The following is a 19,933-nucleotide window of genomic DNA, read 5'->3' on the forward strand; positions in this document are numbered from 1 at the left end:
AACAACTACCAGGAAATAAAGGAGTATTTCCTAATGTATTATGTATGCAATAAGATCAAAAGAGACAAAATCTTCCAGAAGCACATGTTCTGGGTCAATCTTACGATGACAATAACTTTAATGGTCAAATCATTACGTAATCATTGTGTAATATCTCTGGTTATGGACGGCTATGAAAGTTTTAAAAACAGTAATGTTTGCCAAACAACTAACATGGCCAGAGACACACGCAAAAACATCTAACTTGATGGATGAAATGAAGAGAAAAATAGACAGCCTTAAATTAAAGAAACAGTTTCAAAGCTGGGTGACTTACTTTTATCTGAGGATCATAAAAGAAAGAAATGTTGGTCTTTGTCTACCCTGCTGAAAAAAAACAGCATACCAGCAAGACCAGCATATGTTGTGTTTTGGTGCTGGTTTGCTAGTGAACACCAGCTAAACCAGCATCAGCACCAGCATTTGCACCAGCTAAACCAGCACCAAACCAGCATTAGCACCAGCTAAACCAGCATAGCACCAGCATATGTTGTGTTTTGGTGCTGGTATGCTGGTGACCACCAGCATCCAACCAGCATAATTCCCATGCTGGTTTGATGCTGTTTCTTTCAGCAGGGTAATGTTACAGAAAAAACTGCGAGCAATGCATTCATGTTCCACGTGACTTGCAGGTTAGAAGTGACTTAGAGCAGAACTAAAACTGAGGTAAAGTGAACCGTGGTTATTATGAGTTGGACTTTGCAGTTAATCCATATTCGAGTAATGTTAAAAAATGTGTCCGCAACACCAAATGCATTTGCCATTGGAAGAAAGTCAGGATTGTCAGTTTTTAGATAATTTGTTTAATTGTGTGTTTGTTAGTTTTTCTTGATTTTACAGATTAACTGAAAGGCTCTTTCGTGGGTTTGGTTGGTTTGTTACGCCTCCTTGTGGCCTCACTTAAAAAACACAAAAATGTCGAGGCTTTTACAAGCAAGGGCCAATTTTCACAAAAACTTAACACTTAATTCAGACCCTGCGTCCACTGAAATGGACATCACATGTTTAGTGGTTCAAACCAATTAAAATGCTGATCAACCAATCAAAATAAAGCACACTGATTAAACACCTGAAAAATCAGGTCTGAAGGGGTTAACATTTTCTCAACCAGGCACTGTAAAAAGATTCCGTAGAAATTACAGTATTACTGGCAGCTGGTTGCCAGTAACTTACTGTAGATTTAAATTACCTGCAACAGTTTGATCAAAGTTAAATGAAAATTAAACATTAGCAAGTCTTTATCTTTACAGAATAAAACTAAAATAACAGCCTCAATCAAAGCATTCTGGGAAACAAAATCTGAAGGAAAAAACAGAAAAGGTTGATGAGGATTTTGGGTTCCCAGAATGCTTTGCACAAGGCTGTTATTTTATATTTTTATTCTGTAAGACAAAGACTTGTTAATGTTTAATGTTCATTTAACTTTGAACAAACAGCCGATAACTGTATGATTCTCACGAAATCCAGACTTAGGTGTCCAGCATCAGATATTTTTAAAAATCCCTTACAGACATTTTTTTTGCACGTACAAGATTAAGGTCTGAACTTACTATAACCATAATTTTTAAAGGATTTAAAAAATATTTCCTATAGAATTTATACAATTTTTAGATTATCATTATCAAAAATTAACATTACCGCAACATGATATTACATTGAAGGCGCTCTAAGCGAATTCACGCGTTTTAGACCATAAAACATTTTTTGTTACATACCAGCAAACATCTCCTCACTATCTGCTTGCTGCCTGTCCGCTGATCAAACTGTAAAAAAGCGCGATCTCTGTAGACAGCCCAGGCTCCACAAACTTCAATAACAACAAAGTGGCCAAACCTACCACCAGAAATGATAACAAAGTGTTCCAGCCAATAAACAACAAAAAGGATTTGGGGGTGTGGGTTAGGCGTGTTCATGAAAGCACGAAAGGGAGGGGAGGAGTTAGCTACGCTCCGTTTCTTTAAAAACAGTTCAAATATCAACAAAAAGTGACGTCACGCAGATTCACTTAGAGCGCCTAAGCCTTTAAATATATGCATTTACAAACTCATGTTTCGGTAATGAGAACTAAAAGGTTGTCTAGGTACTATAACAAGCACAATTTTAACTTTTATCTGGAGAGAAAAAATAAGAACTGGTTACCTGGTAGCCATCTTGAGTGTCACAGTCAATTATGTCACTTCCAACAATTTTTTATTGAAAATGTTAGTTAAGGGCTTAAACAATTAAATTAAATGAAAATTGTTACGGAGGATGACAAAAATTTTCTTGGACACATTTATATTCCTTATTATTGTCTCTACATTTACCAACGATCACCAAATACCACATGTTTCTTTACTGTAAATGTTTATAGTATAACATGCACTGAAGCTTTTTATGTTTTTAATTATAAATATTTCCATGTCAAAGAACCCAAATCCAGTCATGGACATGTTGCGGTAAGGAAAATTTTCCCCTCAAATGTGGAAAAAACAACAAAATTGGTTTGTATGATGTCATTTGAAATTATGTGCAAACTAGTACATGAAGAGATGTTTGCAACTGTATGCTTCTTATTTTGATACTCTTACTTTGCATTTACTTTTTTTATCAAAATGTTTCATGACACCTTATAAGTCTAATTTCGTGAGAATCACCCTATTAGACCTACATAAAGAAATATTAACACGTTGTAATAATTAAACTGTTTTAAAGAACACAAAGCGAAGATATCTTGAGGAATGTTTGTAACCAACCCGATCAGATTGACTTCCATAATATTTTTTCTCCTACTGTCAACTGGGCTTCTGATCGGTGATTAAACCCGATACACACCACACAAAACACTTCATAACACAATATCTCAGACGTTTAGCTTAACTGTAATAAAGAGTCTTTATTGCAACGCACATTTATTTAACAGGTATGAAACATGGATGAACATGCACGAATAACCAATAACAGACAGAACCTGAGCTCTGTGGGATTTCAGCAGATGATCTGTGGTCCAACAAAGAGACTTTACATTCAAAGACATCATGTGATCGTAAGCAAATTAAATTAAATTAAATATTAAATAGGAAATGACTGCGAATGCCAGAATCATATTAAGCTTATCATTACATCTCATGGCCAAAGAAAATCTTATTTACCTAAAGTGCAGTTTATACAACAGATTATAAAGAGTTCTGACAATATGTTCAGATATTTAAGAAAAAATTCAACATTTTAACACATCCCGTTTACCACGGCTTACGGTACAGAACACGTTTTGTTAAGTATACTTGTGAGACAACGTTAAAGATCAGGACAGAAAAGGCAAATAAACCAAACCACAGACTGTGACACAGCCACACAAAAGTGTTTTAAGGCTTCAATGTGTATCTTAAATCATATTCCAACTCAGAATTAAAAATAAAATAAACTTATACTTAACATGAAGCCATTCATGTACTGCTCTGAAACATCCTCCCAATCCTGGTCCTCAAGTACCTCCTCCCAAAAAGTTTTAAATGTCTCCTTATTTAAAAAAAAAAAAAAAACATGATTTTACTCATCAGTCTCCTTCCAGAATGATTAACATGTCTCCCCCTAACAAGCTGATGAGTTAAATCAGATGTTTTAAATAAGGAGACATCCAAAAACTTACTGGGAAAGGGTAAAATATAATTTTTTTATACTTTTAACTTAGAGACATTCCACTTTTTTTAAAAACATGCTAACTTTCCAGCTCCCCCAGAGTTAAACATTTGATTCTTACTGTTTTGAAATCTATTCAGCTGATCTCCGGGTCTGGCACTAGTAGTTTTAGCATAGCTTAGCACAATCCATTGAATCCGACTAGACCGTTAGCACCGCGCCAAACAACAACCAAAGAGTTTCAATATTCTTCCCATTTAAAACCCGACTCCTCTGTAGCCACATCGTGCACCAACTCTTAGTACACGATGTAACTACAGAAGAGTCAAGTCCCAAATAAGAAAAACATCAAAACTTGGTCACTTCTTTAGCGCGATGCCAACGGTCCAACCAGACTCAACGGACCGTGCCAAGCCATGCCAAAACTACCAGCGCCAGACCCGGAGATCAGCCGAATAGACTCCAAAACAGCAAGAATCAAATGTTCAACTCCAGGGGAGCTGGAAAATGAGCATGTCTTCCAAAAAAGTGGAGTGTCCCTTTAAGGAGAATGCGATTTGTTTTTGTCAGATTCACACACATAGAAATTGTTAAACATATGCTTTTCCTAAAAAAAAAAAATATACAGTTAAGATTACGAGTAATACAGGTACATCTGCCTTATTATACAGATCAAAGATTAGTCCTCTTAAGAGAACGCATGCATCTCAATGTTGTACCTTAATCTGGGCTCTGTCTGTACAAACAAAAACATACCTAAAAATGAATTAATAAAATAACAAAATGACCATTTTACAGAATTTGAGGACAAACGCACAAGCAAACATAAATCCAACACACATACAAGCATTCTACTTTTCACATTAAATTATAGACATAATGATGGACCATTATGGAACAGATAAATATCACATTATATACAGCAAAAACAGGATTTCAACTGAAGGAAAGACACTTTAGTTATTCAAGTTCCTCATCAGTATTTGTACTTTGTGACAATTTACAAACAAATAAAATGAAAACAAACATGTGCTTATACTGTTTTAACCTTATCACTGCGTTATTTCATCACTTACAATTTTAACAAGTATGCAATGAGCGAAGTTTAGAAACAAATGTTTCTTTATACGGCTCTGTCTGCTGGACGTTTTTTAAAGTTCAGAAAAAAATAAGAGGTAACACCTCACATGAAGTTCAGCTCAGTGAGATTAGCTGGAATACATCGTCTCTTTCAGTCTTATTCATTCCTTTAACACCACAAACCCACCAAGCATCCCGACTAAAGGAAGAAAACAGTCCGTGAGTCTGATGCTCGCTCTCTGGTGTGGGTCTGATGCCAGTGACGGGAACTGTGGTTTGGTTCATCTCTGGAGGCTTGCTCAAACTCACTCCATTTTAGACATTTCATACTTTGTAGTCATGATCTCCTAAGTAAATATCATGAAGAAAACCATATATATCAATGAGTCATTTATTCATTCAACAGGGGGCTTTGCACAGTCAATCATTACACCACAACCATCAAAATGGAGTTTGGTTGATGTGACCCTGGACCACAAAACCATAAGTCGCATGGGTATATTTGTAGCAATAGTCAACAATACATTGTATAGGTCAAAATTATCCATAAAGATATTTAGTATATTTCCTACAGTAAATACATCAAAACTTTATTTATCATTAGTAATATATGTTGCACAGTAGGGGTGCGTGGGGCAAAAACTAACGCGGGGTTGGTTGTAACACTGACAGTACAATGTTGCACAAGATTGAGTGTTTTGTTTTTCTGGTATTTTTTTCATGCTGCCAAAAGACGATCCTCCTGCAAATTATTGGAAATGTATGTTTTTCCAGAAAGTTATTGATGAACGAGTGTTTTGGTGGCATGCAAGTACATTTTTTCATTATATGTTTTTTTCAGATTCTAAGTTGGGTGTGTAAGATACCAAATCCAATGCTTTGTCATCTCAATCAGTGTCTTTTTGACAAAAACATAGCATCGTTTTGAAATATGTCTCCAGTTCTTAGCAACTTTTTTGGTGGGCTTGAAAATATTTTGATACAGCGGGGTTAATTGTAACGCTGTGTTACAACTAACCCCTCAGCACTTACGATATGAAAACCGTTAACGTTAGCGTAATTCTTGCCGTTGTTTTAAATACGCTACTGTAGTAAACCAAACTGTAGTACGGTTATTACAGACGGGGTCACATATAAATATATGAATTTTTTTGTCATAATTTTCTCAGATATTTAGACATTTGTATCCATTTATAATTGAACTATTGTTAGAAAAGGGCTGGATGAATGAATACAGTGCGGATACCTGTCTATTATAGACAGATATATAAACAATATCCACTTGAAGTATATAGACAAAATAGTATTGAAATAATTGCCTGCAAATTTAATATTTGCAAGTGTTACAACTAACCCCCTGCCTGTTATAATTAACCCCACCTATGGGGTAAGTTGTAACGTTTGCACTTCTGTCATGTTTGGTGTAATTGTCCAAAAATGGTAAGTACAAGAAAACAAACTTCAAATGTTTATGTGTAGCGAAGATTGGTGTGTTGCTTGTGTAAAAATAGAATTAAATCAAACTCAAATATTTTTTTAATTATTGAGCCAAAACCAAAAAGCGTTAGGTTGTGCCCCTCTCTCACATACTTGTGGACACCTTTAAAGGCGATTTTCTCAATATTTAGATTTTTGCACTCTCAGATCCCAGATCTTCAAATGAAGTATTTCTGCCAAATATTGTCCTATCCTAACAAACCATACATCAATGAAAAGCTTATTTATGATGATTACTTATTTAGATCACTTTCTGATGATGTATAAATCCCAATAAAACAAATTGACTGGTTTGGTAATCTAGGGTCATATATTTCTATGGTTTTTGCATGTCACCCAAAAACTCATATCTTGTTTATCAGGTAATGAATCATCTATAGGACATATAAACTTTTTCTGGCAAATAAATTAAATCTCTAGTGTGAAAAGATATATTGTAATGAAGAGTTTCCCCTGGTGGTTCATGAGGGAATTGCAGGGGGTTTGTGAGTTGATGCAAAATCATGAATTACTTACAATTAAATTATAAAATGTAAATGAATAAATTTAAAATAAAACACTTACTAACACTATAATACATTAGACAACTGAGAACTGAAATACGTTTTATGTACCAATCAATGAGTATTACTATATAAATGTCCAACAATAACTATGTAAAATACTACTGATAACGTTAAAGGGGACATTTCACAAGCCTTTTTTAAGATGTCAAATAGATCTTTGGTGTCCTCAGAATACGCATGTAAAGTTTTAGCTCAAAATACCATATAGATAATTTATTAAAGGGGTGTGTCCTTTAAAATGCAAATGATCTCTGCATAAAGGCAGTGCTATGGTTGGATAGATGCAGATTCTGACATCACAAGGGAGCCAAATTTTTAAATACGTTTTTTCACATGCTTGCAAAGAATGGTTTACCGAAACTAAATTACTGGGTTGATCTTCATCACATTTTCTAGGTTGATAGAAGCACTGGAGACCCAATTATAACACTTATCATGAAAATCTGACTTTTTCATGTTTATGTCCCCTTTAAAGGAATATTCCATTTTCTTAAAAGAAAAATCCAGATAATTTACTCACCACCATGTCATCCAGGGTGTTGATGTCTTTCTTTGTTTAGTCGAGAAGAAAGTATGTTTTTTGAGAAAAACATTGCAGGATTTGTCTGATTTTGATGGACTTTAATAGAGCCCAACATTTAATACTTAACAGTTTTTTTCAACTGAGTTTCAAATGACTATAAATGATCCCAAACGAGGCATAAGGGTCTTATCTAGCAAAACGATTGTCATTTTTGACAAGAAAAATAAATATCCACTTTTAAAGCACAACTTCTCCTCTAGATCCGGTCGTGATGCGCCAGGTGACCCCACGCAATACGTCATGTCGTCAAGAGGTCACAGAGGACGAAGGCGAAACTCCGCCCCAGTGTTTACAAATGTGTTGAAAGAGGAACGTTCCTACGTTGCTGTATGTCAACTGATACTAATTAATGTTTTTGTGTCAGTTTATTGTTTACAATGGTCCCCAAATGTGCGTTTTATATGTAACACGTGACCTCCCTACATCACTACGCATTTATGTTAGGTCGCGCTGGTCCGAATCTAGATGAGAAGTTGTGGTTTAGAAGTGTATATTTTTTGTTTTTCTTGTCAGGGATGACGGTCGTTTCGCTGGATGGGACCCTTGTGCCTCGTTTGGGATCATTTGTGGACCTTTGAGGCTCTGTTGAAAAAAGCTGTTAAGTGTTGAGTTAAGTATTAAATGTTGGGCTCTATTAAAGTCCATTAAAATTAGAAAAATCCTGCAATGTTTTCCTCAAAAAACATAATTTCTTCTCGACTGAACAAAGAAAGACATGAACATTTTGGATGACATGGTGGTGAGTAAATTATCTGGATTTTTCTTTTAAGAAAATTGAATATTCCTTTAAAACAGCTGAAAAATAAATGTTCTTTTTTTAGGTTATTGAAATATTTAATTCAACTATACTATTTAAAAGTATTGTGCTAGAATCAAAGCAATATTTGAAATAAAGTCTGTACCTCATCTGAGTCCAGAAGAACAGGAAGAGCTCTAAAATAAGAATGAGAATAATCACATATTTATATCAAAGAAAACCACATTTATGTAAGCAGACAGCGGAGAAGCAGAAGGTGCACGGTGTATATAAAAAGACACGTACACATCAGTCAGAGAGGCGGGAATATTCTCCTCCACCCACTTCAAGTCTTCATCCTAAAAATAAAATTCATATATTACACACTAGAAATGACTGTAGTGTATATTTATGTACAGACAGTTTGCATGTTATCACTGACCGGATTAGGTGTTGCTGGCTTTGCTGTTCCATTGGTTTCTGTCTTAGCTGCTCTTAATTTGATCCCATCAGCTGACAAATAAAGAATACATATATCATGAACTTTAACAACAATATACGCACAGATTAACAGTACTGGCTCACTGATTCTGCTGAAATATTAAGACAGGGATGCGGGACTGACCTAGATTTGCAGGCACCAGGAACTCTTCAATCTCCTCGTCATCAGAGTCATCGATGAGAGGTGTGAATGCATACCTGAACACAATGCACATGCAGATTAGAGAAGAAAAAATCATAAAAAAGTAAAAGGAAAGGGACACAGCACAGACTGGAGGCATCATAACATTTATTTATCATAGACAGCAATCCCAGAATGCTAATATGAACCATTTCTATTTAATATGAACTATTTTGCCCATTTTTTCTTGTCAGTGCTGTGTATTTTTGCGCTTATTAGATTATGGTTAGCTTTTCTATATCTTAGTCAAGTCTCTCAATATGCTTGCCTTTGGTTATTGGCAGACGGCCTCCACAGAAACATGATGACCAGGAGAATGATGGAGAAGAGGAACCTCCAGAAGGCATCATCCACCCATAACTCCATCCAGTCCTGTTAACACAAACACATCCCTTATTGTTTATGAGATTCAAACTGTTCAAACTTGAGGTCCTCTTAACGTTCGTGTACTTACTGCTTGGCAGTCTGCTAACCGAAACTTCTTTGTGGTCCAGACCATAAAAATGATGGATGCTGAAACACCAACGCATTAGGTAACATACTCAGGTTATCAAACCTTTTCAAAAGTATCAAACACTTTATACTCACCAAGAACGGCAAAGATGAGCGTGTTGGTGAAGTGTCTGTACAGAGACAATTTCACTGGATTTCTTCTGAGTTTTAGAGTTTTAATGGTTTGTGCCAGGCTGACAAATATTTAAGGTACAGTTAAGGAAACAAATCACTGATTTAGACTGAATAAGGGTGAAAAAGGGATATTTTACCCTACAACAGCTGTTACCACAGAAAATAATTTTTAATCCATTTAGACTTTATACCCTTACTGTGCATTCACACCAGATGCGGAAGAGGCGGCAAACACGCGCTTTTCGCTTCATTCGCGCATGAAATTCTAGTCATTTGAGACATTCACAGGTAAATTTGCGTCATGGGTGGGCTTATATAACTCAAACTGAGTAAAATTAGCAGATTGTTCGACCTTCTCACTCACCTTCTTCCAAATAAGATCCTTTTAATTAAATACATGAAGATGTATGAAGATGTCTCGTCTGATAATGATGATTGTCCTCCATTGTTTTATTTTTCTGCTTCCTGTAATCACGTCACTGCTAGAGCAAGCCCGTGATTGGTTAACATAGCACGAAAATCCACCAAAGTTCAGATTTTTGAACTTGCGCGGATCACGCGGCAATGCTTAATTTGTGCGGAACGTGCCATTTGCGCCGCAGGATGCCTATTCGCGTCTTTGCATCGACTTAACATGTAAATCACTCGCGCTTGCCGCCTCTTCTGCGTCTGGTGTAAACGCACCATTACAACCCAAGCTTAGTTAGTAGGCAAGCACATCAGCACACCATATAAACATTTAAAGGCACAATATGCAATTTGGCCACTAGAGATCAGACAACGGGCGCAGCTTGATGATGCTGTTAAAGTCTGTGTAAAGTCTAATATGTTTCTCAGTTTGTCACACCACAGAAATATGTGATATAAACCACTCTGCCAATTATTAAACAAAAATAAAAGTAGAAAAAAACCCTCAAAATCTTGGAAAAACAGGCAGGATTCTCCGCTCTCAAATGCTAGGGGCGTGTCCACTGTTAGCGCTGAAACCACGCCCACTCGCGGGAAAGCTGATGTCGCTCTCAACTTCAAATACTGCTACAACCTGAATGGATGCTCGCGATTGTGTTAGGGGCGGAGCCATGCTCCGTGCATCAGAACCACCGTAAGTAAACGTTAGCCACGAAGTAACCAAAAGTAGAGAAAAAACTGTAACATGTAAATTCACAGTTCAGTACTACACAGTTTAGTCTTTGTAAAATGTTTCAGGAATACATTTCTAACATTTATAATGTGTTTTAGAAACAATTCTTTGAAATGACTTTACACATACTTTAAAAAGCGTGGAACGAAGGGAGTTGTAGTCTTCAACTTCAATGTCGATGTGAATCAATCTACAGGAGAGAAATCATGTTCATGCATGATGTATTTTATAACCATAATATAATGTAAGCCCCAGTAGAGCTGCACGATTCTGTATAAAATGAGAATCACGATTCTTTTGCCTAAAATTAAGATCACGATTCTCAAGAACTTTAATTTTTTAAAATGTACAACCCCTGAACATTAGTTTAACGTTAGTTTTTACAGGTGCAAAGAATTATGCTTCTGATAGTTTCAGATAAGTGTACATAATCTTCAGTTAATGTTAATTGTACAGTTATTATGTATTCATTTTATTTAAAGAAAAAAAATGTAAATATAAATTTTAAGTAGACATGGATTAACATTACTTTATGGTAATGAGCTATGACGCGGTTCGGCGCCAACCAATCGCAAAGCGGAAAGGTTCAGCGCCAACCAATCTGAAGGTGGAAACCTCGACTTGAGAGATTTCAAGAGAATCCATTCGAGCGTTTTTTTGAATGCTCTCGCTGGCAGCGTGAACGTCCATCAGATGAATAAATCTACATGCACGCTTAATCTTCACGCCCACTACACTTGGGCCAAATACAAGAAAATGTAATTTAAGCAGTCAAGTGCAAAGACAGCAAGTGTGGTTATTTGGACGCAGCCAATGTTTCCCCCTGTGCTAAAAACCCTTTCGGAAGGAATAAGATCCGGAATAAGATCCTCTTTTTGGTACTAAAACAACGTCAAGGTTCTTATCGGACGTACCTGCGCATTGCTCTGCCTCACTCATTCTCTTTAGTTTCTGTTTAACTTCTTGGCGAAAGCATCCGCTGTACCAGTGGAGCGAACACGAGCACGACCACATCTGGCTTGCGCAATAATAAATGAGACGTCAAGACGTCATCGCGGCCACTGTGATTGCGTGTTGTCGAGAGAGCTGACACAACTGCGTCTTTCCTCCTTAAAAATATAATTACCTGAATCGTCGAAATGCTTTGGGGGGGGGGAGTCGAATCGAGATCACAATCTTTTAACGATTAATCGTACAGCTCTAAGCCCCAGTATGGAGACCCTACGTACAGACGCTTAATGCTTTTTAAGAGGCGGTTCACATTTCAAATCTAAAACGCGACCGTTGGTTGGTTTTGTTACATGACCTATGGTGCGCTGGCGGCATTCTGAAAAGTTGAGATGTTTTTGTGATGTGATGTGGACGCGCCTGGAAAAACGAGAGTGTCCCACCATGTGCACGTTGCTTCCATTACAAGCGTGTGCCTACAATTGAAATAACGAATTTGAGCGTGCAAAAGACGCGAAATGTGAATCGCCCCCTAAAACTGCAAATTCTCTGAATTTAAATAACATAAGAACACATGCAACACTGTGCTAGTACTTTTTGGATATTTCAATGCAAAATCTTGCATATTGTGCCTTTAAAAATGGCCCCCTAAAAAACCCTTTAACATAATACAGCAAAACAGACGTGTAGAGGACTCATCATCACATCTAACTAGCAAATAAAACCCCAAATAAAATGATCATGCACAAATAAAACGCCACCATCACGGCTCATCGGACAGATTGTCTGGGCACAAGTAGAAACCAGAGGAGCAATCAGCAAACAGCTTTTCAAATGGATATCCACCAACACAGAGAGGAATCAAGCAGAGCCAGAGGAATGTTGGCCAGCAAAGCCAAATCAGAGTCTTTAGCCTGAGAGATCCACAGAGACGGCAAAAACCACAAACACAGGAGAAAAAGATTTTCAACCCCAGAAACCGAAAATTAGCAATCAACGAGTGTGTTTACATGCTTAATAATACACTGACAGCTATCAGTTTATCCCAACATACACACAACATTTAAAACTATCATGCTTCTCTCCAATTTTGACATTGAAGTGTAAAGAACGAACCAGAAAGCAGCTCATCGTAATGATCAAAATTTTTGCATGAATGACAGTTCGTAATGAAAACATTTATGATAAATTTGCCAAATGAAATGCTGGGTTAGTATAACTGAGTTAGTAGGTTATACAGCTACTGGAAGGATATGAACCAGATGGCAGAAGAATCAAACAAAGCTAATATAATGTAAGTGATGAGAGCTGGTCCATTATCTCAACCCTTATACATCAACATAAAACAGCACATACTGTTATTCAAAACAACTGGCCAAATCCATGTTAAATTATTATACTGGTTACAAGGATGTTCAACAAACCTAAAACCGCAAGCATTTACGAACACATGTGTCAGTACAAACGATGTCAGGGTAACTTTTTTTAAACCACAAAGGAAGATTTTTAAAAGACAGCTCATTTTCCATTCTTTGTGTGATCGTAAAACTCATAACTAAATTTATGACCCTGGACCACAAAGCTAGTCATAAGTAGCTCGGGTACATACACTGTATGGGTCAAAATCCTTGATTTTATGCCAAAAATCATTAGGATATTAAATTAAGATCATCTTCCATGAAGATATTTAGTAAATTTCCAACCGCAAATATTAAAATAAATATTTTATCATAAATAATGTGTGTTCCTACAGACTTTTTCAGATGATGTATAAATCCTAATTGTCCCTAATGACTGGTTTTGTGGTCCAGTGTCACATATGTACTGTACAACTGCATGCATAACTTGTTCCTTGGTCAAAATTATTTCAAAGGGTCCATTAATTCAGATTTACCCCCGTGATCCTCAAAACGCCCTCGATGGCAGCAAAGCCGAAGTACAGCACGCCTAGTCCCACCACTCTGTGCATGACCATACCCAAACGGGGCTTGAGAACAAAAACATCATCGCTCAAAACCCATAATCACAGATAATCTGCAAACCTGTCAATCAATGTCTTCATCACTTACTTGACAATACCATAGCCCAGACTGACAATGATGACCAGCAGACGGGCGAGTGTCCTTTTCAGGGCAGAGACGAGCTCGGCAAAGATCAGCAGACCTTGAGCTAAAGAAATCAACTTTAATTCGAAGCTTGTTCAATGACAAAAAATAAAGCAGGTCTTGTGTGTATTTATACTGAGATGCTGAGCCCACGCTGTTAGTGTTCTGATATTCGGCACAGAAGACAGCCTTCTCTATCATGCCTAAAAAGATGACGCCTGCGATCCAGAACTGGATTCTTAGGAGATCTTTCCAGTAACAGGAAGACCAGACGAACCACAGCAGAGCATACAGTATGTACACCACACACATAACCATATAGAACTGAAAAGAAAGAGCAATAGTCCCCTTGGTAACTCATCTTAAAGGACAAGTTCAGTATTTTACACATAAAGCCCTGTTTTCAGATTGTTTATGATGAAATAGAACGGTTTTGACTGAAATTTTGACATATGATGTTGTTTGTATGGAGTAGTTTGTATTCTTGCAATTGGCAAAGGCGGATTATCGCCACCAACTGGGCTGGAGTGTCTATTATTCAAGCTCTCAACGGAAGAATATACAGGTGTGAGGCGTTTGGAAAAATAGGTCCACAAGTTTACAACAAACGGTAAAACAGCTGTTGGAAAGCATCTTTTGCAGCGATTTTTGTGTGAGCATATCAGTGAACACCCCTGACCACCGGTGAGTTGCACGTCTTTGTAAACGAAAGTTTAAAGCATTTTAAAAAGGATTGTTCAAGTGCACCTATACACCCATTGTAGATGTGTGGGGTGATACAACAGAAACAAAAAATTCTCAGGCCAGCATCACATGTCCAAATTTCAGTCAAAACCATTCTATGTCATCATAAACAATCTGAAAACGGGGCTTTAAGTGTAAAATACCGAACTTTAAATACAAAGCTGATGATCAACTGAATACTCACAATCATGAGAGGCCATTCGGTGACAGAGAGAAAACCATGAGTTCCCTTCATCACAACGCTGACTGAAATACAACATTTAGATAAGAATCAATCACATGTACATAGAACAGGATGTAAATATGGTTTGTTTTCTCAAAAGCTACATTTTTATGTATTCAATGATAAGAGTTTTTTTAAAGGTGCAGCGTGTAAATTTTAGCGACATCTAGTGGTGAGGTTGTGAATTGCAACCAACGGCTCAGTCCACTGCTCACCCCTTGTTTTGAAACGCATAGAGAAGCTACAGTACCGGAAAATCATGTCATCGTTGGACACAACTTAGTAAAAAAGTTTGTCCGTTAAGGGCTTCTGTACAAACATGGCGGCACAAAATGGCGACTTCCATGTAAGGGGACCCTCTGTGCATGTAGATAAAAACGTCTCATTTTAAGGTAATAAAAACATAAAAGTTCATTATAAAAAGGTCTTCATACACCTCTGATGATATAGTTTTGTATATTATTTTGCATTTCTGTCAAGAGATACTTCCAAAAAGTACACACTGCACCTTTAAGTAAATATAGTCCTACAGGTTAAATTCCAGTTGACATCCTGTTTGCTTTGTTGAACGGCGACCACAAGCAGGTAGGGCCCATCCCTCCAGGTCGTAGCAATCACATTATCCTTATCCAGAAAACCAAATTACGAAGCATTAATGAAGAAATACTTTCCTATAAATATATATATATAAATAATGTATGATAATAATTGTTTTTTATTCCCACCTTTGCTTTATAGGTGCCAGCCTCAGCATCAGGTGAACTTGTGAAACTCTCTGCCTTATTTACAAACAAACATAGAAAAATATATAAATAATACATAAATATAATAACAAAAATATTTATTTTGAATGTTTGTAATACAAAAAAGCTTTTAAAACAGGTTTGCCTATCAATATTTTTTACCTGTAACTCGCCATCCATTGCAGGTGGCCTTACTTCTTTAGGCACTGCTTTGGATTTCTGCAAACAAACATGTCATATGAAAAGTATTTTCAATGGCTGTTTGACTAAAAATAAACATTGGAAACTTACATTGAGCATGGGAAAGCTGGGCATGCCACTGTGGCAGGGTATTGCTCTGTATATGTGCTGAACATATTCTCCCTGTGCCAAAGGGATCGGGTCCAAACTCGCACCTCGAATTTGAGGCGTCTTATCATACAGTTCCTGAACAAACAAACGATTAATAAACAAGTCTTATCACACACATCTGATATACACTGAGCTCAGCAGCACACAAGGGTAACTCACCTCCACATTGTTGTATTGATTGTGACATGGGTAATACTTCAAATACCACTGTATGTTAAATGTCAATTCCTCTGGACAACCAAAGAATTTCACTGCAAAGAGATATGACATGATATTGCTTAAACTGAAGATAAAACCTGATAAACTGAGAGTCATTTAATGTATAGATATTCATATTAGATATACCTCTCAATGCAATGTCTGTGTCCTTGTACATGGACTTTTTAAAAAATAAAGGTCTTGAGGTCTGGAAAAGAGGAAACAAATCAATTTTATTCCAGTTTATTTGTCAACACAAATCCCTACACAGCAGATTTACAGAAAATAAATCAATGAAACAACAAGACACATGTCAAAATCTTTATATCTTGAAGTTTTACCACTGAATGCTTACTAGTAAACAGGTATTAAATGTCATGGTCTTATGTTAGCCACTGGAAACCTCAGTGGAAAAATGAGAGATGTCTTTAAATATTTGATAGGACCTCATTAGATATTCTTACACAAATCATTTGGCCGATCAAATGCCACGATGACATGACATGACAATCAACCAGATAAGACAGAAAATTTAGCTTATGTACCGTGAACAATTTTATAGACTTGCTTAGCTTTTATTTAAACAAAAATGATTAGCATATTAAAATTATTTAGCTTTTTTTATTTCTTGGGGCATTTATAGCAATTGCCCTTTTGACTTTCTGGTTGCACCACCTGACCTCTGCATTAACTTTACATTTAACAGACTTTTGCTTGGATGCTGGTTTTCATATTCATAAATATACTTTTTAAATACAATTAGATGTTTGAAAAGAGTGCTTTTTTCTAGTTTTATATTGGTGGTACCACCTGACACAGAAAGTGTACCAGTATTTTTCAGTATTTAAGAGAAATCTAAAAACTTTTCAATCAGCTATAAAGACCACATGGGGTTTACTGGATGATGTGATATCATGTTTACAGTTTATACTTGTAAACTTTTTTAATAAAAGGCCCATGATTGCGGTTGTGCTACCTTGATAATTATGAACATCCAAATTGTTGGACAAATGTTTTTCAATTATCCCAACAACTACTAATATTCGTGAAATTTGTTTATAGGAAACATTTTTAACATAAAAATAAGGTACTTTGGCTTTACTTTGATACTTTTATTTTACACTTTGTTTTTCAGAACTTTGACCTCGGTGTGCAGTAACAACATCACTCCCCTTCTCGCTCAAACTTCCATCAATATTACTGCGCTTGAGGTTCAAGTGCTGCAAACTAAGTGCTCTTCCACCATACAATATAGTTCAGATTTCATATTCGCTTACAAAAATCGCCCTGTTTTATTTTGTGCCACCATACTTACTCATGTAACTACTCATGTAACAGTCTTTAACTCTTTCCCCGCCATTGACAAGATATCTCGTCAATCAAGAGAAAACGCTTCCCCGCCAATGACGAGTATTTCCGTCTTTCCGCAATACCGCTATTATCCACTAGGTGGAACTTTTTAAAACCTGAAGTATTGCCCTATGTCAAGCAGCTGCATGTCCGTGTCTGTTTTAAAGATCGCTCTGAATGGGATCTCTATGAAAAGTCCGTCACAAAAATGGAATTATCTCTGCTTTTTGCTCAAAATGTGGTGTTTTTGCAGAAACCTACCCATATTCAAAAGCTGATTACAAAAAAACTACTGAAGGTAGGATGAAACGGGTTTTTTTGTTTGAAAGCAAAGAGTCTGTTCTTTCATTTGGTATATTGTATGTTTATATATTTGAAGAAGAACATTTTCTGGAAGGCATTAAACTTTTGTGAAAAACGCTGGCTGGCAACTTTTTAAAAAAACGCTGACGGTGAAAGAGTTAAAGGACAAGTTCAGTATTTTACACTTAAAGCCCTGTTTTCAGATTGTTTATGATGAAATAGAACAGTTTTGACTGAAATTTGGACATATGATGCTGGCCTGGGAATTTTCGGGTGTTTGTTGTTTCACCTCCCACCTCTTTAATGGCTGTATAGGTGCACAGGAACAACCCTTCCCAAAATGCATTGAACTTTCGTTTAAAAAGACGTGAAACTCACCGAATGGTCAGGGGTGTTCACTAATATGCTCACACAAAAATCGCTGCAAAAGATGCTTTCCAACAGGTGTTTTAGCATTCGTTTTAAACTTGTGGACCTATTTTTCCAAACGTCTCACACCCGTATATTCTTCCAGTGAGAGCTTTAATATCAGACACTCCAGCCCAGTTGGTGGTGATAATCCACCTTTGCCAATTGCAAGAATACAAACAACATTCCTGGCGCGAAGTTATACCGTACCTCACAGCACATCTAATACAAGTCAATGGAGTTGGACAAAGCTATGATAAAACCTGTTGGAAAGCATCTTTTGCAGCGATCTTTTGTGAGCATATCAGTGAACACCCCTGACAATCGGTGAGTTTCACGTCTTTGTAAATGAAAGTTTAATGCATTTTTGGAAGGATTGTTCCTGTGCAACTATACAGCCATTATAGAGGTGGGAGGTGATACAAAAAACACCCAAAAATTCTCGGGCCAGCAGCATATGTCCATATTTCAGTCAAAACTGTTCTATTTCATCATAAACAATCTGAAAACAGGGTTTTAAGTGTAAAATACCGAACTTGTCCTTTAAATAGGAAAAAGATGGAAGTGTTTGGTGGCTTCTAAATTCATCCCTGTTTGGATCCTAAGGAATAAATAGGGCTAGGCTAAATGCTAACACAATTACGACACGCTGTACAAAGATTAAGTGCACGCATTGAAAAAAATAGATGTGCATTAATTCGTCTAAGTTGAGGTAAGAACATAGTAAAATATTAAAAACGGTGGTGTTTTCCTTTAAACTGTTAATTTGTACTATGGACAGTTCCCCACCTACCACATTACAAGTTTAAGATACCAAAACATTAATTAGTCATAATATTACTTCACATGTTTTATATAATAAAGCGACACGTGTCAAAATGTATCAAGTTATTTTTATAGTAAATAAAACCTCTGTACACAACCGTATGCATGCATGCATGTCATTGACCCATCCATCTAACTCAACATGCATTTTATCTAACTTATCTGGTCAACAGTAGGGCAGGCTACCACATAAATACAGCGTCACATCAATGACACATTTACTCAGATCATGGGTTATCTAAAAAATCATTTCTTCACAGCCCTCTCGGCTTTTAAACACTGAAACAGATGAAATTGCATGCAGATATAGCATCACGCTAATGCGCAATCCCCACAGAAACGCATCAGTTAAATAAACGTGATATTAACACTTATAACCTAAAGACTCTGAGTAGCGATCTCGTTATTAATGTATCGCTAGTGTCTGTTTGCAGAAATATGGTCACATTAACGGACCTCTGATGTGATTACATCTGCTAACAGTGACTTATGCCTCGACTGACATTCGTATCCGTTTATAATAAAAAAAAACCTTCACACTCACATTTAGCACTGTCACAGTCGACACACCCGTCTCAGGAGAGCAGTCCACACCATCTAATGATGAAACAATTAACAGAAATGATATAAAACACAGCAAACTGCTCGTGCTGTGTGTACACCGGTGGCTAACGGCCGCCATGTTTACTTGCGCTGTACACGCGCTGCGCTCACCTGCCTGCGACGTGATACGTCACGCCTTCATTCACCTGCCACGAGCATATTGTACATTTCACATATTTTCTCTTACTTGATATTTTTATTTCTTTAGATGTATTTAGTTTCTATATTAGTTGTACTGTTAAGTTTTATGTAGGTTTATTATCACTCTGAACTACACTTCGCCCCTCATAATAAATATAACTAATTTTAATCAAAGGTGAGTTTTTTAAGAGACCTTTGAGCGGCCACGTGCTCCATTATGAAGAGCAAGTTAAGTTATAAACACTTTCTTAAATCTTAAATGTTCATGCAGTGATAAATTACTTAAAAAGCACAAATATATCACAATATTATACAACTACACAGACAAAGCCACTTTTTGACAAACATAAAACAAAGTGACCTTATTATTAGGGATGTACCGATTTATCAGCCTAAACTGCAAAAAATGATTTTCAAGAAAT

At 36.6% G+C, this 19,933-nt stretch overlaps 1 protein-coding gene across 1 annotated transcript; it reads right to left on the reverse strand.

The window, feature by feature from the left end:
* Window positions 1–4,268: 4,268 nt before the first annotated feature.
* Window positions 4,269–19,490, reverse strand: tmem87b (transmembrane protein 87B). Its single transcript, XM_073873523.1, has 20 exons — window positions 19,312–19,490; window positions 16,029–16,089; window positions 15,843–15,934; window positions 15,624–15,758; window positions 15,495–15,551; window positions 15,315–15,368; window positions 15,120–15,213; window positions 14,551–14,612; window positions 13,759–13,946; window positions 13,586–13,682; window positions 13,412–13,504; window positions 12,356–12,431; window positions 9,390–9,494; window positions 9,256–9,314; window positions 9,070–9,173; window positions 8,745–8,818; window positions 8,562–8,632; window positions 8,426–8,478; window positions 8,286–8,316; window positions 4,269–5,084 (listed from the first exon to the last, which is right to left on the reverse strand). Exons 1-20 carry the CDS (start codon window positions 19,447–19,449, stop codon window positions 5,043–5,045), a joined length of 1,686 nt encoding a protein of 561 aa, XP_073729624.1. The 5' UTR covers window positions 19,450–19,490; the 3' UTR covers window positions 4,269–5,042.
* Between the last annotated feature and the right edge of the window lie 443 nt (window positions 19,491–19,933).

Source organism: Misgurnus anguillicaudatus, chromosome 11 (assembly GCF_027580225.2).
Source record: "Misgurnus anguillicaudatus chromosome 11, ASM2758022v2, whole genome shotgun sequence".
NCBI classification, from domain to species: domain Eukaryota; kingdom Metazoa; phylum Chordata; class Actinopteri; order Cypriniformes; family Cobitidae; genus Misgurnus; species Misgurnus anguillicaudatus.